General features: G+C 45.0%; 1 protein-coding gene across 24 annotated transcripts in view; it reads left to right on the top strand.

Annotated features, from left to right (window-relative positions):
* SEMA6D (semaphorin 6D) overlaps nt 1-22363 on the top strand; it is a 425926-nt gene that overhangs the window by 397999 nt on the left and 5564 nt on the right. For 5 of the 24 annotated variants that reach the window (XM_083586320.1, XM_083586321.1, XM_083586322.1 and 2 more), the window contains 10 exons: nt 1781-1869; nt 3682-3899; nt 4025-4156; nt 5273-5428; nt 8005-8178; nt 9323-9463; nt 9552-9629; nt 11334-11425; nt 11811-11867; nt 19159-19326. In XM_083586320.1, the coding sequence (XP_083442446.1) occupies nt 1781-1869; nt 3682-3899; nt 4025-4156; nt 5273-5428; nt 8005-8178; nt 9323-9463; nt 9552-9629; nt 11334-11425; nt 11811-11867; nt 19159-19326 (1305 nt within the window). The remainder of the gene's footprint in view (nt 1-1780; nt 1870-3681; nt 3900-4024; nt 4157-5272; nt 5429-8004; nt 8179-9322; nt 9464-9551; nt 9630-11333; nt 11426-11810; nt 11868-19158; nt 19327-22363) is intronic. The other 19 variants (XM_083586324.1, XM_083586303.1, XM_083586312.1 and 16 more) reach the window with 7 other exon arrangements.

Genomic DNA, 22363 nt, shown 5'->3' on the forward strand with positions numbered 1-22363 from the left:
TGGAACAGGCTGGACCCATTGATTCCTCCCATAATATACCCTACCTTTCCTCCAAGGAACTCTAGGGTTCCCCAGTCAAATAAGCCAAAAGGTAGTGACTGGCCCAAGATCACAGATTTTAACTGTTTTGATGTGTTTGATGTGTAAATCCCTTGAGATGGTGGTTGAGAAGGCAATTGATAAATTAACTGAAATCATACCACTGTGTGTGCTTCATGGCTGAACTGGGACTTGGATATGGGCAGCCCAGTTCTTGGTCCAAGACTCTAACCACGGTATTATACGCTCGATCTGATAGGTTTGTCCCTCTTTGGGGCATATGCAGACATTCTTTACTCTGAAGGAAATGCACCCCCTCCCCCTTCATTGCAAAAAGGAAGTAGTAGCTGATCTAGTATGTGCCAGGTTTATTTGAATGCTGTTTTCCTTCCTCTGCAATAGCATAAATGTTGGCAGAGCCAATACTGCAGGGACGGGGGACTTCGGTATTCCAGATGTTCCTGGACTGCAGTTCCCATCATCCCTGACTGTTGGGCAATGTTGGTTGGAGCTGATGGGAATTGGGTGATTGGGAGAAGCCATGGGTTCCTCATCTCTGCAATACTGCCTTTCATTCTTTGGCACCTCCAATTAAAAAGGACTTTGGGTACCAAGCTCTGGGAGAAGTCCCTGCCTGAGAATTCTGGAGAGCTGGTGCCAGTTACAGCTGGCCATCACTGGGCTAGATGAACCAATGGTCTAACTCCAGCATAGAAAACTACTCCAGTTCAGACCATTGGTCCATCTAATTCAGAGTTGTCTACACCAGGCTAGTGTGGTGCCTTACAAATATTTTTGGACTACAGCTAATATCATCCCATGTTGGCTGGGGCTGATGGGATTTGGAGTCCAACAACATCTGGAAGGCACAATGTGTGCTACTCCTGGTCTGCACTGCCAGCAACTTTCCTGGTGTATAGAGAAGGTTCATTTCCAGTCCTCCGTGGAGGTGCCTGGGATTGACCCTGTGACCTTTTACATGCAAACGATGTGTTCCAGTACCACTGAGCTCCAGTCCTTCCCCTTAAACATGGTATGAGACAACTTTATGCATTCCTTTTCCATTGAGATCCTATGGTGGTGATTTGTTTCTGACAGAAACAACTGAACTGATGTGCCAGCAGCTCTTGGAAGAACTTCCTTTTTAAAAAATGATGGTCTCTTATTCTTACATGGGGTCTTCTAATGCTTTCCAGAGCCACACCTGCACAGTGTCAGTAATGCTTCATTGTTTGCCTATAATTCACTGTTATGATGTTGTGCTAGACAGGGGTTGGCAAGGTTTATCTTGCCTGGGCCGGATCGGTCCTGCAGAGATCCCTCTGTGGACTGGATCGCGTGTGCGTGCCCGCAATTTTTGGTGTCTGTGTGCAAACACAGTTTTCGGCACCGCGGTTTAGTGCAGCACGCGAACAGGCAGCTTGGTTCGGGGGCGGCTCGGGGGCCAGTCAAACAACCTCCATGGGCCACTCCCATGGGCCTTAGGTTGCTGACCCCTGTGCTAGCATAGTGGCCATTACAAAGTTTCAAACCAACTTTCACTCAGAGTGGACTCATTGAAATGAATGGACCTAAGTTAGTCATGCCATTGGGTCTACTCTGAGTAATACTTGGTTGGCTGCAACCCCAGGCCTCTTTCTCATGCCATATTGGGCTGTTAACCCAGATGTAGCAAGGTGCCTCCTTTTTTCACCAAGCAAAATCCTCCCAACATAGATCTCCTCTTCCTTGAATCTTGCAGAGCCCCATTTCCTTCATGCCATTGAATACGGGAACTTTGTGTATTTCTTCTTTCGAGAGATTGCCGTGGAACATAATAACTTAGGCAAGGTAAGAGTAAATAAAGCTGTTTGTTATGATAAGCCACAAAGTCTCAGGGTGATTTGTAGTGGGCTGAAAATATGCTTGCTATGGAGTGGCTTGCAGTCGTTTCTGCTCAACGACTGGTTTTGAAAATAATAAGCTGGCACTTCTCATACTTCTAATTGCTGAAGGAGGTGGTGGAATTTGTGTTCCCCACCCCCAACCCCCAGTCTCATAGCTTTGTTCTCTAGAGCTGGACTTCATCTGTAAAGAGGTTCACCCTGTCAGTGAAAATCCAAATTGGCCTCCTTCCTAACCCAAACACATGGAACACAATCGCTTGGAAAGTTCACCTGTGAATCAAATGAACCTCCTGCTCTTATTTTAGTGCTGCAACTTGAAGTACACAGATATAGACAAGACCAGGATTTATTATGGGTTGTCTCTATAAACTGGTCGGCAACTAGATTTGCTGGAGGACTAATTTGATGTGGCAGGGCAAATCTCAAAAAGACCTGGGGCTCATCTACACCCCATTTCTGAGCTGGGCAATTGGAGAGATAGGTAGTATGGGGCTAGGTTTGACCCAAGGTTTTCATAGTTGCTGAGCCCTAATCAAAACATGACTTCCTTTTTCTGTGGCGGGAATGAGAAATCTTAGATCCAGTGGCATCTGTCTCTGGCCCTCAAGACTCCAAAGCCCACTCCTAACCCACACGACACCCTTTAGCGAGACTGCTTCACGCCTTCCATGAGGGTTTTCACCTCGCTGGAATGTAACCTTGAACTCTGATAATTCCTCTTGTTTGCCAGGATGGAGGATAGAAAATGTGTGTAGAAACTAGCCTATTGTACAATGGTTAAGAAAAGCAGGAAAGTCTGGAGAAGCTTGCATGACAAGTATTATATAAATATTGAAAGTAAACCTCCAGGTTGGACAACAGGCATGCATTATAAATTGGGCTGCCTTTAGAGACCATTTGGAAACCGCAGCTGGTGCAGAATTCAACAGCCAAATTGCTGACCAGAGCAGGGCAGTCTGAACATACAATGCCAGCTCTGGCACAACCGCCTATCAATTTTTTTCCAGATTTTGACCAACAAAGCCTTGTGCAGTTCAAGACTCCAGTACTTCAAGGTCCACCTCTCCCCACATGAACTGACCTGGGCTTTGCAATCATCATCTGAGGCCCTTCTTCATGTGTCCCTTCCATAGGAGGTTCGGGGGGGGGGGGGACATGAGATCAAGCTTTTTCAGTGGTTGCCTCTTCCTCCCCCCCCCCCACTTCTGTATTGCCCCTTCAGGGATGCACTTCTAGTGCCATCTTTATCCATTTTTAGATGCCAAGCAAATACTTTTCTCTTTAGCTGGGCTTTTGGACCTTAATTTGATGGGTGGCATTGTGGTCCATTGCCTAAGTCCTGCCTTTTATTTGTATAATTGTGTGTCCTTACATGGATGTTCTTGATTCCCCCCACCCTGTTATTTCTATTTACAAATATGAATTTATAACTATACCAAATAGACATCCATGTAAAGAGATCACTCTGAATCTCGGGACTCCTCCCTCCCAATCCCCTCTATGGGTCCTATTGTCAAATTTTAATCTTGATTCATTTTAATATAAGTTGCTTTGGGTCACTTGGTGAGAAAAGCGACTAACAAAAATAATGGATAAATAATAAATACATTGAGAAAGGTTCCCCACCCCTGCCAATGGAGTTGGCATAGGGAACCTACAAAGCAGTTGCTTTCCTTTTACCAAAGTTGGTGGTGGTTTTCAAGACGGATTAGTTGCCAGCCTGACTTTCCTCCTTTCCTGTTGTCCCCCACGCAAGGCTGTGTACTCCCGTGTAGCTCGCATATGCAAAAACGACATGGGTGGCTCTCAGAGGGTGCTGGAGAAGCACTGGACGTCATTCCTGAAAGCGCGTCTCAACTGTTCCGTCCCCGGGGATTCGTTTTTCTACTTTGACGTGCTCCAGTCGATCACAGACATAATAGAAATCAACGGAGCCCCTACTGTTGTCGGCGTATTCACTACGCAGCTTAACAGGTAAGAGATGAGCGACCCGGCGTCAAAAAGAGAGGGAGGTTCTCTGGTTCACTGCCGACGCTTAATCTGTCACTGCTTTGTCGCCTGGCTTCCCTGCAACTTCTTCTGCTGTGTGTCTTTTACAGCATCCCCGGCTCAGCGGTGTGTGCCTTTAGCATGGAGGACATTGAGAAAGTCTTCAAAGGAAGATTTAAGGAACAAAAGACTCCAGATTCTGTTTGGACAGCTGTACCTGAAGACAAAGTACCAAGGCCGAGGTAAAGGAAATAAATGGATGATAATCTGTTATCAGAATGTTGTTGTCATGGCCCCATCTGTACAGCTGCTTTGGAATCAGTGAAGAACATGTTGGCCCATCCATGTGCCTCTGGCTGGGAATTGTGAGCTGCTTTGAGCTCAAATTGGTTGATGGAAAAGCAGCAGACAAATAACAGATAAAATCAGTGTTTATGTTTAATTTCAAACTGCACCTTGCACATGGCAAGGGGGCAAGGCCTTTGTCTTGCATGCAGAAGTACCTAGGTTCAATCACTGACATCTCCAATTAGGACTGGAAGGGACCCTTGCCTGAAACCTTGGGAAACAGCAGCCAGTTAGGGTGGACAGTGCTGAGATCGATGACCCAATGGTCTGACTTGGGGTAAGACAGCTTCTTGTGTTCTTATATTCCGATGACAAATGGCTCAACTAAAGAATTTGTTTGCCCACCATGTTCCTCCTGGAAAACCCGTAGTTTAGCGCTGAATCAGAACAAACAGCAACTGGGTTTTCTGATAGCAGATTGCCATTTATTCTGATTTAGTGCAAAAGAGCAGGTTTTCTGGGGGCAAAGGCAAAACAGCTGAAACCCAAGCTTAGAAAGCAGGAAATGGCTCAATATATATAAAAGGCAAGCACTGAGACACGTGTGGAAAGTGAGACATGCACTAATTAAAGTACAAATACAGAGATTTTTGAAAGACTTGTTGGAGTAGGAAGTTCTTCAGTAGGCAATGAGAAGATAATAGAGATTGCACCTGTCTGATATTTAATGGAAGAACATTTCCCCCACCTGTCCAGATGTTGAGAATGAGCCAGGAGTGGGGAATCAAAGGCTTGGAACCTCAGCATGCTACAAATAAACCTTCCTAAAAATGTGCAAAACCCCCAAATATAGACAGAAATTCAGATGACTCCCTCATCATGAACATGGAGTAACAAAGCAATTGGCCAGCCTTGTGCTGAGCGATTGTCCCAAATGGTCCCAAAGTAGCAGTTTTCGTTTGGACTCCAAATTCATTTTGCCTTGGCTGTTCGCGCTGCTCCTTCAGAATTCTGCCCCTTCCCTTCACTTTAAAAAAAAAAATGGGAAAAAAATGTTGCTTTCCTTTCAGACCTGGGTGCTGTGCAAAACACGGCCTAGCAGAGGCTTACAAAACCTCCATTGATTTCCCAGATGAAACCCTCTCTTTCATCAAATCCCACCCTTTGATGGATTCCGCCGTTCCCTCCGTCATTGAGGAGCCTTGGTTTACAAAGACAAGGGTCAGGTAAGGAAGGAGGCCTTGTTGCGAGGTTCAGCCGCTGCACATCTGAAACGTAATACTATGCCAGCCACACCGGGCAAGACTTTGGGGAGATCAGGTTTTCCTACATGGGACTGATTAAGGCCTCATCTGCGCTATACATTTAAAGCAGTGCCATGCCACAGTCACGGCTTCCTCAAAGAATCCCAGGAACTGTAGTTTGTTAAGGCTGCTGACAGTTGTTAGGATACCCCCTGTCCGCCTTACAGAGCTGCTGTTTTCGCAGTGGTTTAACAGTCAGTCCCTCTTCCCAGGGAACTCTGCAATTTGTAGATCTGTTGTTGAGGGTTTCCATGTGCCCTCTTATTTTTCCAGGACACATCCTCTTTTTCACGGGTAGAATCATCACAGCGATCCATAGTTAAAAGTAAGGTAAAGGTAAAGGGACCCCTGACCATTAGGTCCAGTTGTGACCGACTCTGGGGTTGCGGCACTCATCTCGCTTTATTGGCCGAGGGAGCCGGAGTACAGCTTCCGGGTCATGTGGCCAGCATGACTAAGCCGCTTCTGGCGAACCAGAGCAGTGCACGGAAACGCTGTTTACCTTCCCGCCGGGAAGTATTTATCTACTTGCACTTTGAGGTGCTTTTGAACTGCTAGGTTGGCAGGAGCTGGGACAGAGCAACGGGAGCTCATCCCGTCACGGGGATTTGAACCGCCGACCTTCTGATTGGCAAGTCCTAGGCTCTGTGGTTTAACCCACAGCGCCACCTGCGTCCCTTATAGTTAAAAGTAGAAGTCTTCAAATGTGTCCTCTTTTTTGCTCTTCAAAATATGCCAACCCTACATCATGTTCCAGCCATTTTTGCCTCTGTCCCCACCACTGGTGTGTGCCACCCACAAAAGCTTGCCCCAAAGGGTGATGCTCTTCTCTGATTTAAACAAGCAAATAATTACACACTTCTTTGGATCTAACCAGAGGTTGTGCAGTATGGGAGAGCTGGTTCTCGCAGGTGTCACAAAGAGCAGGACATGGGTTGATAAGCAACCCATGGCTGGCCATGCGCAGGGCAGAGTGTACATGTCTGGCATAATGTTGCGCTCTGCTTTCCTGCCCCTGCGGCCAATGATGTGAAACCCGGGGTTGCGGTGGGAGGGCAGGGAGATGCAAAATGCAATGTTGTCAGACGTGGGATCTTTATCTTATTTACCGTTTCTTCTATATTGCTTTGCATTTCCAAACAAATAAAAATCTCAATGTGTTTTGCAACCCAGCTCCAAGCATATGACATAACATTGCAAAATACAAAAAAAAAAACCCACCCTTGCAAATGAAGGTCAAATAATGGAGAATAGACATTTAAGATGGCATGATTAACAGGAAAACAAAATAAGCATTGGAAAAACATGTTACAGAATTGGTTTTGTTAGATTTTCTATACAAAAAATGCCATAAAATTCCATCGGAGAGCATCATTAGCAACTGAACAAAATAAGAGGCAGCTCTGCCCCTCCACTCCAGTAACCTCTCCCAAGTACATTCTTGAAAACGTTCCACATGCAAACCTCACTCTTAAGCATTCCCAGCAACCACGCAGATAACACAGCCAATCCCCGGCCAAATATTTGTTGCAAAGCAAACATCTGGTCTAGAAAAAATGCCTGGCAGCATTAAGCGTGATTTACACTCGGCTCTTCACCCACCTCCATCTAGGATGGTACAACATCATATAAACAGCAACATAGCTACGAGGTTCTCCCCCTCCTCATATCATCCTCACAACCCTATGATGGAAGTTAGGTTGATTGACAGGGACTGGCCCAAGGTCTCCTAGTGAGCTTTGTGGCTGAGTAGGGGCTTGAACCCTTGAACCACTAGCACCACACTGGCTCAAATTGCCCTGCAGAGTTTCTGAGTGAATCATTCCAACCACAACCCATTGGCTTTGGTGGAGAAAGGAAACACAGCGCGACCCTAGATATACCTACTCAGAGGCAAGTTCCACTGAGTTCAAGGATTGCCACATCAGCAGAGCACTTATTCTAGTCCCACTTGAACGGGTATCAGGTTTCTTGTCATTGACACACTAGCAAATTGATCACCAAGCTGTGGGGAGTGTCTATGGAAGCATGAGCTAGCATGAGTGGGATTTGATGACAGTTGCCAAAACCATAAATGGTTCTCCAAAACCACTTTGGAGAATGACTCCGAGTCTTTGACTGTCACTCAGTTGTGTTTCCAGACAGTGACTATTCCGGTTGTTACTCAACTGTTCACAACAGTTGGCTTGTTAAACATAGCATTCCTTCCCTCTCATTCCTTAGTGCAAAGGATGGAGAACCTTTGCCCCTCCAGATGTATCAGGACTGCAACTCCCTACATTCCTGGCCATAGGGCCATTGGGACCTAAAAGCATCCCCCAAAGTGTTGATTGAAAACAGCATAAATAGAGATGAGTGCATAATTTGGTGTTGTTAGCTGCTGCCTCCCCAAACCAGGCAAAAGCAGTGGTACTTCCATATTCAGGACCTAGGAGGAACAAATTTTGGGGGTCTCTAATGTGGAGGAATTATTATACAGGAGATCTTGGTCTTGACAGGTATCGGTTGACAGCGATCGCAGTGGACCACTCTGCCGGCCCGTATCAAAACTACACAGTCATCTTCGTTGGCTCTGAAGCTGGAATGGTACTTAAAATCTTGGCAAAGACCAAACCTTCTTCTTTGAATGACAGCGTGTTACTGGAAGAGATTGATGCTTACAATCATGCAAAGTAGGTATACTTTTACAAGAACTGCTCGGTGACATTGTACAGCGTCTGTCTCGTTTGAGTCACTTGCTGCTTTGCCACCTGATTTAAATGTGTTTCCCACCTCACCTCCTTGTCTGATGCTTTCCCAGCGCTTAGGGGAATGTTTATTTGAGCAACATCTGAAAATATTTGTGTGCTTGCCTTGCATTCTAATTCCGTGTGCATGCCGCTCTTAAGTCAGAAAAAACTGCCCTATTCCTCAGTGTAGGAGCAGTCCCTTGTTTGCTGACGAGCACACCCAAAACACATTGGTTGACACGTACTAGAATAAAAGAAAGAGTATGGGGTCCATCAGAACATTCAATCAGAAAACAATTGAGGGACAGTTTCCCTGTGGAAATTGCAGCGTTTGTCCAAATTGCAGTTGGTATTCATTCCAAGGGATAGCAAGGGATATCAGAGCAAAGGTTTGTATATGGATCAAAGCCTTTTTTACTGGGCCTCTTATGGAGGAAGGGTGGGATATAAACATGGTACTGATGATAATAATGTATGTATGTAATACAAAATAAGTGATCTATATAGTGGCAAAGGACCTACCAGGCACCACCTTGCCATGGGCTCCCTCCACCCTGTATGAATTTGGGAATCTGTTCTAGCATCATAAATCAGCAGTTTGCCATATTTTCTCTCCCACCCTTAATTCTATCGAGATCAACCCATATGTCTTCCTAAAAGCTCTGAGGAAATTGGGCTTTTCTTATTCCTGGCATGCAGCTTTTTCATAGATGGATGTAACCCACCTCATAGTAAATTCAGAAGTGATAAACTGGATTAAAGTTTAGCCAAGTTACAGGGAACCAGGCAGAGGGCCTTCTCAGTAGTGGCACCCGCCCTGTGGACCAGATGTCAAAGAGAAAAATAACTACCAAACTTTTAGAATACATCTAAAGGCAGCCCTGTTTAGGGAAGCTTTTAATGTTTAGCAGACCACTGTATTTTAATACTTTGTTGGAAGAGACCCAGCCAGATGGGCAGGGTATAAATAATAAATTATTATTATTATTATTATTATTATTATTATTATTATTATTATTATTATTATTATTATTTAAAGGGGGTCAAAAGAAATAACAGCATCCAAATTTCTTGTGTAATTGAACAGGTGTAATGGGGATGGTGAAGAGGACAAGAAGGTCATCTCCCTGCAACTAGACAAAGAGCACCATGCCTTATTTGTTGCATTCTCCAGCTGCGTCATTAGAATTCCACTCAGCCGTTGCGAGCGTCATGGGTCGTGCAAAAAGTAAGCCCCCCCTGTCCAAACATGCCTATACAATGGAGTGCACCAAGGTTGGGAGGCGGTAAAAAAGGTTAATTTCCTCTCGCCGCAGGTCTTGCATTGCGTCTCGAGATCCTTACTGTGGCTGGCTGAACCATGGGAGCTGTGGAAGAGTGAAATCAAGCATGTTGTAAGTAGCAGGATTTTTAATAAATAAATGGCAATGTGTTAGTCAATGCCTTTAAATAGGTTTTAATATGCAGCATGGGTCAGGTGTTCTTGAAGCAGAAAGGCATTGGTTGAGATGTGCAGAATGGACCTCATAAAATCATCTTAACTACCAACTACCGTATTTTTTGCTCTATAAGACTCACTTTTTCCCTCCTAAAAAGTAAGGGGAAATGTGTGTGCATCTTATGGAGCGAATGCAGGCTGCGCAGCTATCCCAGAAGTCAGAACAGCAAGAGGGATCGCTGCTTTCACTGCACAGTGATCCGTCTTGCTGTTCTGGCTTCTGAGATTCAGAATATTTTTTTTCTTGTTTTTCTCCTTCAAAAACTAGGTGCGTCTTGTGGTGTGGCACGTCTTATAGAGCGAAAAATACGGTCGTTTCTGGGCTCAATTTATAGAGGGGTTAATAAGCTTGTGAAGCTTTCAACCATCTGGGACCAGGTTGTCTGAAGGGCCGTTTTCACCCATATGAGCCAGCTGGACAAATAAAATTTAACTTTGCTCTGTGGCCCATCATTAACTAATATCTGGTGGGGTAGTACAAGGTACAGGACCATCTCAGTGATGACAGCACAGTTGTGGACATTTCTCCCTGGGGAAGTCCCAACATGGGATCAGGGTTGTGTGAGCGTAGGAACATTAGGAGAGCCCTGCTAGATTAGACCAAAGGGTTGCCAGTATCCCATTTGACATAGAAGCTAAACTAATGTCTCCGGAAGCAGGACATGAGTGGCAGGGTGGTGGCAATAGACCTCACATTGCAATCACCCAGCAACTGATAATTCATAGGCATACTTCCTCTGAATCTGGACATGATATTTGTCCAACATGGTCTACATTTCCACTCCCCAATACTGTGATCAGGGGAGCTAGTAAAAGTATAAAAGGTTTTATGGTGCCTCGTTGCCAGGGAAAACAGGGCAGGGAACTATGGGTCAGATGGTGTTGGACAGGTCTGTCGTTAGATAATTTGGGAGGCATAGTGTTAAGTTCTCCTGAGCAAGTCCCTTTGGGTTGAATAGAAGTCATAAGCCAGGCATAGGCAAACTCAGCCCTCCAGATGTTTGGGGACTACAACTCCCATCATCCCTAGCTAACAGGACCAGTGGTCAAGGATGATGGGAATTGTAGTCCCAAAACATCTGGAGGGCCGAGTTTGCCTATGCCCGTCGTAAGCAGATACAACACCACATGGTCGTATTCATCTCTGCTTCCCATTCATTTCACTGAGGCCTGCGTAGGAAATCTTCCCTGTGGGTTGGGTATTATTTGGTCGTGACTATTTAACCTGCTTGAAGTTGCAAGGATTATTGTGAAGAAGGCATAGCCATTAAATACTTGAGATTCTAAGCAGAGGTTGCTGAAGACGAAATCTCTTCCCTTCATTGTATATCCAGCGCCCAGCTCCTCTTAGCCTCAGCCTTTCTCAACCTGTGGGTCCCTCCCCAGATGTTGTTGGACTACAACTTCCATCACCCCTAGCTAGCAAGGCCAGAGCTCAGGGATGATGGGAGTTGTAGTCCAACAGCATCTGGGGAGGGACCCACAGGTTGAGAACCGCTGCTTAGCAAATGCTGAATGAACATGTTTTGCGGCTTTTGTGTTTCTTTTGAGAATGACTGTGGCCATTGGTTTCTTCCCCAACTAATGCTGTTAATTGCAGGTTATCTTTGTTTGTTTCATACAACCACAGCGTTGGAGGATATGAGCAAGATGTGGAATATGGCAACACCGCACAACTTGGGGATTGCCACGGTAAGCATAAGTCCCAGGGGCCAACTTGAGAATGTGGCATGGTTTGGTTTGCGGGCCACACTCTTGTCGGTGTGGATGTCACAAAAAAAATGGCACGGAGCACCCCACCCCCTTGTAAACCATTTAGCACAAACCTAAGCCACTTGATCTTGGGTGGTGGACCCCCCCCCCCTTGGCCATTTTTCTCCCAGCCTTCATGTATTGTTCATGAAGGTCTAGATGTCAACTTATTAAAACAGGTATTCCCCACCCCTTTCCCTTTTTTTTCTTCTTCCTTTTGGGTGAACCTATTGTGTTTTGTTTTCTGATTTTCAGCTTTGGAAATCTATTTTGCTTTTGCTTTCGGTTACTTTTCACTGATTACGTGTTCCTTTAATTCTTTTAGAAATTTTGCCTACTACAACTACACCAGATTACAAAATATTTGGCGATCCAACATCTGGTTAGTTTTTTTCAATCATTTTTTTCTCCTCCCCCCAGTTAATGGAACTTTTCTTTCCTTCAGTTCAGCATTTTCAGACAGCCTCGCCCCCCTTTTCTTTTTTACTTTTCTTTTCCTCCTCCCTTTTTCTTTCCTTTGGTGCAGTTGGCAAGACCTCCATATTTTTTGCTTTTCTGCTTTTACTCATCTCTCTTCTGATGGTCAAGGAACAGCCAAGACTTTCTCTCACTTAGCACTTTCCACCTTGTGTATCTGCATGCTTAAGAGCTCATTGTTAATTGAGACACATCTTTTATTAAGTGAAAGAGCCTGATTAACATAGATGACATTCTCACTGCACGAAATGTCCGCTAAGCTTCTACTCTTTCCCCCTCCACTCAACCATGTCTTCATGAATGCTACCCTAGCAGTTAGATGCCTGGTCCACTTCATCTCCTCCCTTTCCTCCTCCTCCTGTGTCGTCCCGGCTATTTATAAAAAGCAAATGCACATTTCCCCCCTGAAATGTGTATTTCTGAAATGTTGGAAATGTGTTGATATCTTCAAAGGTTTTCAGAAATGCATTTGTGCTAATAGCATCATATCCACTAATAGGTGGCATTTAGCAGCAGATCGTTTCAAGTTTTATGTGCTTCTTCCAGAAAAATTACAGAGCAAATGAGGGGACGTCTTTGCCTTTAATAAGCTGTTGGCAAGAATGAGAAGGATGGGGGTTTTTCCCGCCTCCCACTCGCATCACAGGACTTGTCTTTGTGCTTCCTTTACAGAGGAAACCCAACCATTCTCCAAACAACAGGCAAACTTACAGTAGGCTTTTCATGTCTGCAATACTATTTCAATTGCCTACATATGGATTTTTCCTCCTCCTAAACTCTGATCCCTCAGCTCTCATGCGGCAAGAGAAATTATACAATAGCTTTCCAAGAGGTGTCGTGGTTTAGGTTACTGAAACATAGAGTTCAGTTCCAAAAATTGGTGGTCTGGGATTTTGTGTGTCGTTACTGAAATCTCAGCATCTTACCTGAATAGGAAAAGTAACAACAGTAAGGAAAGTGGTTGCAATATAGGGCACAGTTAGATATGTAAACTTAGAATTAAAAACTGAATACAAAAAGAATTTCCTTGCCTGGATCATTAGGAAAGGGATCAAAGATAAAACTGCTAATATTACAATGCCTTTTGCACATTGTAATTTACTATGGCGTGGCTACAGTTTAATAATAATAATAATAATAATAATAATTATTATTATTATTATTATTATTATTATTATTATTATTTATTTATACCCCATCCATCTGGCTGGGTTTCCTCAGCTGCTCTGGACGGATTCCAACAGAACACTAAAATACAATAACCTATTAAACCCGTGGTACGCGGGTGGCGCTGTGGGTAAAACCTCAGCGCCTAGGACTTGCCGATTGCATGGTTGGCGGTTCGAATCCCCGCGGCGGGGTGCGCTCCCGTCATTTGGTCCCAGCGCCTGCCAACCTAGCAGTTCGAAAGCACCCCCGGGTGCAAGTAGATAAATAGGGACCGCTTACCAGCGGGAAGGTAAACGGCGTTCCGTGTGCTGCGCTGGCTCGCCAGATGCAGCTGTCACGCTGGCCACGTGACCCGGAAGTGTCTGCGGACAGCGCTGGTTCCCGGTCTATAGAGTGAGATGAGCGCACAACCCTAGAGTCTGTCAAGACTGGCCCGTACGGGCAGGGGTACCTTTACCTTTACCTTTATTAAACATTAAAAGCTTCCCTAAACAGGGCTGCCTTCAGATGTTTGGTAGTTATTTTTCTCTTTGACATCTGGTGGGAAGGCGTTCCACAGGGCGGGCGCCACTATCGAGAAGGCCCTCTGCCTGGTTCCTTGTAACTTGGCTTCTCATAGCAAGGGAACCGCCAGAAGGCCCTTGGCGCTGGACCTCAGTGTCCGGGCAGAACGATGGAGGTGGAGATGCTCCTTCAGGTATACTGGGCCAAGGCCATTTAGGGATTTTAAGGTTTTGGTTCAGTTCTGGTTTCCACACCTCAGGAAGGATATTGTAGAGCTGGAAAAGGTGCAGCCCAGGTTATCATTTGGGGGCTGAAAGAAAGGTTGCAGCTTACACTGAGTAAGAGGGGTAATGTGACCACACTATGGAGAAAATGTAGAAGGGGAAGTTTTTCTTCCTCTCTCAAAATACTATAATGTACCGTATTTTTCGCCCCATAGGACGCACCGGCCCATAGGACGCATCAAGTTTTTTGGGGGGAAATAAAGGGGGAAAAAATTATTTTCCCCCCCAGGCGCTTGTGGGCCCCCAGGCGCCCGCCTTGAGATCAGGTCCGGGGACAGCGGGAAGCCTCCCAGCTGTCCCCAGAGCTTGTGGGGCAGGCAGCGGGGAGAAGCGCTCTTCTCCCCGCCGCCCGCCTTGAGATCAGGTCCGGGGACAGCGGGGAGACGCGCTGCGCCTCCCCACTGTCCCCGGAGCTTGCGGGGCAGGCAGCGGGGAGAAGCGCTCTTCTCCCCGCCGCCCGCCTTCAGACCAGGTCCGGGGACAGCGGGGAGACGCGCTGCACCTCCCCACTGTCCCCGGAGCTTGCGGGGCTGGCGGCGGGGTCTCCCCGCCGTCAGCCTCCAAACCACTTCGGGAGACAGCGGGATGGCGGCGTTCCGCCTCCCTCTGTCCCCCGACCTTGTGGGGCTGGCGCTGGGGCTCTCCCCTCTCACTCTGCAGGCTTCAGCAAAAGCCTGCATTCGCCCTATAGGACGCACACACATTTCCCCTTCATTTTTGGAGGGGGAAAAGTGCGTCCTATAGAGCGAAAAATACGGTATGTGTTATATACATTTACAGTGGTACCTGAAGTGTATGTAACCTGAAGCGTATGTAACCCGAGGTACCACTGTATAATAATAAAGTCAATATTTTAATGGAGACCACTTCGAGGTATACATAGAGCGATATATGTAAAACTATGACAAATAAATGCTAGAACTCAAGACCATCCAATGGTGTGGTAGAATATTCAGACCATTTCTTCACACTGCATATTTGCCATCTTGGGCAGCTCTAAAAGCAAATTAGACAAATCCATGGAGGCTGAGAGAATTAATGGCTACTAATCATAATGGCTATATCGTATGGATTAGAGGCAATACATCGCTGAATAGAAGTTGGTAGAGGACACAAGTGGTAGAGGAACAGCACTTTTCCTACTTTGGCTTCTCATAGACATCTGGTTGGCCACTACGGGAACAGTGTTTGGTCTGATCCAGGAGGGACTCTTACTTTTTAGTCCAACATTCAGTTTCCCACCAAGGTTAGCTAGCTGCCCACTGTCTCTGTATGTGGAGGTATTATGTATCATCATCATCATTAGCTCTTATACCTGATATAGCTGAGTTGTGGTTTGTCTGTCCACCTGTCTGTCTGTCCACTCGCTCTGCATTCAGACACCTCTTGAGATATCACTGCCAAACTTAACACAATGATTCCCAAGATAGAGGAACTGGTTTCCCATCTATGTTTGGCTACTGTTGTGACACCGCTTTACATCCAGATGCTGGACTGCAACATTTTGGACACCTCTTAAGATAAGGTCACCAGATTTTGCATGATGGTGCCTGAGATGCAAAGAGCAGTTGCAGGACTGTTTGTAAAAGAGCTTTCAAACAGCCCTGCCCTGTACTTTGACTGTGTGTTCTTGTCCCCAGAAGGAGAAGAGACATAGCATTGCCTTGCTGCTCCCAACTATGTTGGACTTTAAAAGCCTTAATTAGCACAACTCCCAAGGCCGGATTCTGGTTTATCGTTGCCTGGGTTGGGGCAGGGAAGGGCACACACAGCCCTAGAAAGTGACAGAGTGCATTACGCATTTATAATCTCAGTATTATTCATAATACAGTGGTACCTCGGGTTACATACGCTTCAGGTTACATACCCTTCAGGTTACACACTCCGCTAACCCAGAAATAGTGCTTCAGGTTAAGAACTTTGCTTCAGGATAAGAACAGAAATCGGTCTCCGGTGGCGCGGTGGCAGCAGGAGGCCCCATTAGCTAAAGTGGTGCTTCAGGTTAAGAACAGTTTCAGGTTAAGAACGGACCTCTGGAACGAATTAAGTACTTAACCCGAGGTACCACTGTAATGATAAAATAATAATAATAATAATAATAATAATAATAATAATAATAATAATAATAATAATTTGTTTCTGAGAATTCTCAAGCAACACCGGGCCCTTTCAATTGGTGAGCTATAAAGGTTTGAAGGGTTGTTGGCATGTCTGTTCACTATGCATTTGGACTTAAGACCTTGTAACCAAATTATGCAACTTGCTTTGGATAATTTAAGGGTGGGGCATAAGGCAGGCTATTTCAAGGGGTTGGTCTGCAGGGCAAGCCTTGAAGGGGGTTGGGACCAGATGATCACCAGAGTCCCCTTCCAACTCTACAATTCTGTGATTTGAAAGGTTCCTGGGAACAGGGGTCTTGTCCATGTTTGGATACAATGGGACACCATTTTGAATCAAGATGGCAGACTGAACCTTTCAGAGCTGCGCCAGTGCTTTGGTTTCCCAGAATTCCTGAGCAGCACAGGAGGGAAATGATCGAGGAGGCAGGTGTCAGAATATGAACCTAAGAAGAGTGTGCTGGATCAGACCAGTGGCCAGCCAGGTTCTTGGGGTAAACCTGCAAGCAGAGCCCAAGCACACTTTCCCCTCCTGCAGTTTCCAGCGACTGATAATCAGAATTATTACTGCATCCAGCTGTGAAGTCAAGCATAGCTAGTAGCCATTGGTAACCTAATCATGAACTCATTTAATCCTCTTTTAAAGCCATCCAAGATAGAGGCCTCCTGTGGGAGGGAGTTCCACAGTTCAACTTTGTGCTGTGTGAAGTAGTACAGTGGTACCTTGGGTTAAGTACTTAATTCGTTCTGGAGGTCCGTTCTTAACCTGAAACTGTTCTTAACCTGAAGCACCACTTTAGCTAATGGGGCCTCCTGCTGCTGCCGCGCCGCCGGAGCACGATTTCTGTTCTCATCCTGAAGCAAAGTTCTTAACCCGAGGTACTATGTCAGGGTGAGCGGAGTCTGTAACCTGAAGCGTATGTAACCCGAGGTACCACTGTACTTTCTTTTATCTGCTCCCAATAGAAGCTTTGAAGCCCTGTTTGTAACAGGGGCATCAGTTCCCTTCTGGTGTCAGGTTTTTTTTTAGCATTTCCATCCCAAATTCCTCCTAAATGGTTAGACTGCTGCTTTTTTCTTTAATTCAAAAGGCAAAATTCCATGTTGGACTTCAATGAGAGCACAATCCAGTACAGAGTACACTCCTCTGATGTTTCCTTAATTCTATCTGCCAATTACAATTTTTTTCCACATGCTTTTTAATGCTTCTGGAAGTTTGACAGCAGACGATTCTTTGATGCTATTTGCACTTCTGTAATGAAACAAGAATGGTGTTTGATGGATTTTGTTTGTCCGAGAACTAATTCTGGTGGGGAGGGAGGAAAGTCGCAGTTCCCTTGTGTGAAAAAGACACCCTTTTTGCCTGTGCATGAATGGATGGGGGGGGGGGGAATCAGGTTTACATGTTGACATGATTCACTTGATTCCACACTGTCGATTAACAGGGATTTGTAAGTCACATTCACCAACAGCTTTCCACTGCAGATATGCACAGGAGGTTTAGAAATTGACACCACCCCTGATGTCAACATGAATTGTGGCATATGAGCTATAGAATGCTGTGAATTCCAAGTTTTGCTTTTGTCCAGTTATATCAAGCTCCTGGCCCTCATGATTACAGACCGATTGCCTGAAAGCTCACACCCAATTCTATGAATCCACCGTAGCTATACAGTAGCTGGTATTGCTGTAGCTTGAAGCACAATCCTTTTTCCCTTTTCCTTTTTACAAGTGAGGGTGAGCCATCCAGAACACCCACACCTGCCATATTCTTCCCAAGGCCCATTAGAAGAGACCCTGTTGGCACTGCAAGAGGCTGGACCTCATTGATGCCATAACACTAAATGTTAGACACTCTAGAAGGTCTGGGAGGAGATCTCAGTGAGACCTTTGCTCAGTCAGCATGACTCTTAAGTCTGTGAGCTCCTTACCTCTCTATACATACCATATTTTTTGCTCTATAAGATTCACTTTTTCCCTCCTTAAAAGTAAGGGGGAATGTGTGTGCGTCTTATGGAGCGAATGCAGGCTGCGCAGCTATCCCAGAAGCCAGAAGAGCAAGAGGGATCACTGCTTTTGCTGCGCAGCGATCCCTCTTGCTGTTCTGGCTTCTGAGATTCAGAGTATTTTTTTTCTTGTTTTCCTCCTCCAAAAACTAGGTGCGTCTTGTGGTCTGGTGCGTCTTAGAGAGCGAAAAATATGGTATATTGTTTCTAGTCAAAATGTCTTAAACACACACAGAGAGAAGTATGGGAAATAAAGTCGCGATAAAAGTATTACAAGCATTCCGTACTGTCTTGTCTCAATTCTGCACCCAGAGGATTCTGTGCATAGTATATAAATCTATGCAGAGCTTAGTTTTGCGAAATTGATTCCACCAGCTGGATGCAAAGCAAGACACTCAAGTTTAGAATGAACCCCCCATCATAAATGTGTTAGGGAAAGGGGATTAGCTCTTCAAATGCCTTTTCTGTGGTGGCCCCCCAAATGTGGAATGCTCTCCCCCCCAGAGAAGCTTGCCTGGCGTCTTCATTACATATCTTTAGGCGCCAGGCAAAAAATTCCTTTTTACCCAGGCATTTGGCTAATGAAACGATCGATGACCCTTTAAACTTGGGGGGGCAGGGGGAGGTTATGATTTTATTTTTTATTATGTTACGTGTTTTTATACTGTAACATGTCCTGTGATCTTCGGATGAAAGGCAGTATATAAATGTAATAATAATAAATTGACAGGGGGAAAAAATCAGAAACCCAGCCTGACACAGAGTAAGGCAGCTTCCTCCATTCCTAAATTCTGCTCCCCCTCCTCCATTTTCCATCTTCCTTACTGATTTTATTTAAGCACCACAGTCATTGAATAATGGCAATAATTCGCAATACATTTCCTGCCCCTGACTTTAAATCTGATTTTAAAGAGCAAGTCACAGTATAATGCCGTTGTTCCCCGTGCAACTCCTATTAAGCCAATTTTCCAAATACAATTTAGCAGTCATCGTGCAAAGTCACTAACTGTTGAGGGTTTCATATAAAAAAAGAAACACACACACACCGTAGAGTGGGGGGCATGAACCTGACTGCAATGCACATTAATAAAAGCAAAATCTGTTTGCCACCACAGACATGGCGTTACCCACAACTTCTGTTACCACAGTGGAAAGTATCCCCGTTTTCTCACCCAAAGTGATTGGTTCCTGGAAACCTAAAGTGACTGGCTCCCGGAAATTTGTAGCCCAAGATGACCCAAACACCTCTGATTACTCTGATTCATTATCAGGGGTCCCGAAGGGTAAGGGGTTTTATTACGGTTGAAAGGAAACCTGATAGCTTCAGCAGTTTCAAATTCAAACGCTTGTTCTTATCAAAATGTGCATGCAATATCATCCTGTGTATGTAATAAAAAGGTGCAATCGTGTCGCCTCTCTCTTTTCGGCCAAGAGAGCAGAGAGGAGGGGGGATCTGGGAGACAAGATGAGCAGCAACACAGAGTTTGCATCACTGTTCAACAAACACCTGCTCATCCTGTTATTCTCCCCCCCCCCAAGTCAAATTTTGTTTTGCATACGCATTTAATGCATGCTCAACAGTGCACGTCAGCTGAGCATCAAATCCCATTGAGTTCAATGGAGTTTACTCCTGGAAAAGCATCCTCCTGCACCACACTGCCTTTTGTGTACTTTGTTATGGGTCTGCGATAGTCCTTCTGGCTGGCCCACAATGTCAAAGTTTTACTCTCTCGCATAAGGCTCGCTGCAGCATAGCTTTGCAAAAAGCCTTTGCAAAGAGTAACCGCATTAATCCACCACAGCAGAAATGAGAGCATTCTGGCTTTTAACAAAAGGCCCTCAAAAATTCCTTCCAATTGCTACATCCTTTATCAGCGCTAAGGTGTCTTTCTGTGAGATACACCTCAAAAATGTGGGAGTTTGAGTTTCCTAAATCTCTCCCGCTAAGAAAAACTCCACATGTTAACATCATCACAAACAGTGGGTTAATCGCCACGTAAGAAGAATCATGTACTCCATAAAGGGCAGTATGGTGCTGCATGGTTGACCGTAGGTACATAGATCAGGCAGCTGGTGCATATACTGTGACTGTTTGATCTGTGTATCCATGAGGAAGTTGGAGAGGGAGAAATCCCTGCAAATATCAGCTTCTGCATTATGAGGTGTCAGTTGGACACAGACTGGAGAGGCTTCCATTCATAGCACGCTGGACTATTGAGTCCTTTGAGTGATGCTCGCTCGCTCGCTCTCTGCCTAATCCAGCACATAGGATTGTTGTGAAGATAAAAATGGAATAGCCCATTTCATCCTCACAATTGAAAAATAAATGAGAGAGTGTGTGGGGCCCTGGGTCACCAGTGAGCTTCACATCTGAACAGGCCCCTCATCTTCTCATCCAAACTGGCTCGTCCTCTGTTATCTGGATACCCAAACTGGACACCTCATAGCAAATGGCACGTATCTGCATGATCCTGTCTTTTCTTTTCTCAAAAAAAGAAAAAAAATAAGTCATAAGTTCTCAAGCAAACCTTTCACATTCAAGTATTCAGCGAAACGTATCAGGTTTCCTTTTGGCCATTGTGGCAGCGCATTCGTAATTTGCTTCAGGTGTTTCTTATCGCTTGGTTGTCCTTTAAAACGAGTCTGCTTTTGCCAGGATTTGCTCACGTGCTCTCTCAGTCACGCTCGGTAGCGTTTTCTGTAGTAAGCCTTTCCCCTCCTTTTCCCTCTTCTGCACAATGCCATTAAAACCAATAACCCTGAACCTTTCAACTCTCTTCAAAGGCCTTGCCTCTTAACACACACACAAACCACACATAACACTCTTCTTTGTTTTAACTTTCCCACTGTGCCGAATAACACAATTAGGTGCATTCTGCCAAACTAACATTTTCTTAACGGTGCAATGTCTGTGGTTGCTTTAAATAAAAACAAAAACCTGCAAGCTCTGATATTAACGTGCAAGTTTGATTTTTCCCCCTTTTTTAATACTATTGTTTGATCTTCTAGTGCAAAATTTAATGCATTCTATATTATGAAAACTACTAATACCTCTCATTAGCCGGATGGTTTTTAAATGATGCTCTGTTCCAAAAGTTTGTTACTCACTGAAGTCTAGGCCTTAAAATGTGTGGGTAATCTTGACTTCTTTTTTTAAGCTGCAGAGAATACCACTTCCAAAATAGCAAAGTGAGAAAGCGTTCCTTTTGGAGGGGGGGTAAAAATATTAGCATAGTTCTAACAATGCAAATCTGCACATTATAGAGTTTTGCACAATATTTGCATAATCCTATCTCACTTTTGATTCTGATTCATGAGTCGGGCAGGAAATTGAAAGAGAAATCCTTCCACGAGTTATTAATTGCAGCTTGTCAGTGTAGCACCTTCTAACCTCAATTTTCTAGCAGAAATCGTTAATGTTAATACCACACCAGCTACTATTTGTGAGTCTTAAAAGGATATTTCAGGACAGAGTGTGTGCATTTGGATTGGCAGAGTGTAGTAATGCTACTCATATAGTCCACTTCTCCAGATTAATAGACACAGAGGTGCAGGTCAGAGATTGCCAGCCTGTCAAGGGAAGTCTCCTTATGCTTGTGATGGCATCTAGAACTGACAGCCATTACAGGCAGCCATGGAAAGAGAGCCTTCCTTCTAGCCTTCCTGGCCTGCAGAGAGGTAGATCTGCTGTCTGCTCACCCCCATAACTAGGATTTGCTTCCATTTGCAAAAGAAAATGACCTCTCCAAACTGGTAGCATTCCCTTTTCTCTCTTGTGGTGGCTCTTCTTGCCTGCAGTTGGGAAGGCAGCATAGCAGAGAGGTTGGCTATTTTCTCAGTCATTTAGGAATTGTTAACTCTGCTGTGTAACAATAAGCCACCCTGTGAGGTTTTTTAAAAAGCTTATTGTTCATTGTTTTGTCTTATTAACTGAACGGTGGTTTAAAATATCTTCTTATACTCTGCCCTGAGATCAATTTGATAGAGGGCAGGTCGTGAATACTTTCATAAATAAAATAAAAACCAGCTGCCAGACAGAACAAGGAAGACAAACAGCTGCTGATATTGTAGTTTCCTTGGTTTCTTGAGCAAGAAAAAGCACGGCACTGCTATAAGGACGAGTAGGCAACATCAGTGCGCTCTCTCCTATCAGAAGTATCGATAGACCTAAGTAAGAGCTTGACCAGGTCTCTGCAGGTGCCTGTAATAGCTGTAAGATCCAGAGCAGAGGTGGAGACCATGTGGCCCTCCAGATGTTGGACTACAACTCCCATCATTCCTGTTTGTTGGCCATGCTGGCTGGGGCTGATGATAGTTGGG

This window comes from Podarcis filfolensis (assembly GCF_964270895.1).
Source record: "Podarcis filfolensis genome assembly, chromosome: 14".
NCBI lineage: Eukaryota > Metazoa > Chordata > Lepidosauria > Squamata > Lacertidae > Podarcis > Podarcis filfolensis.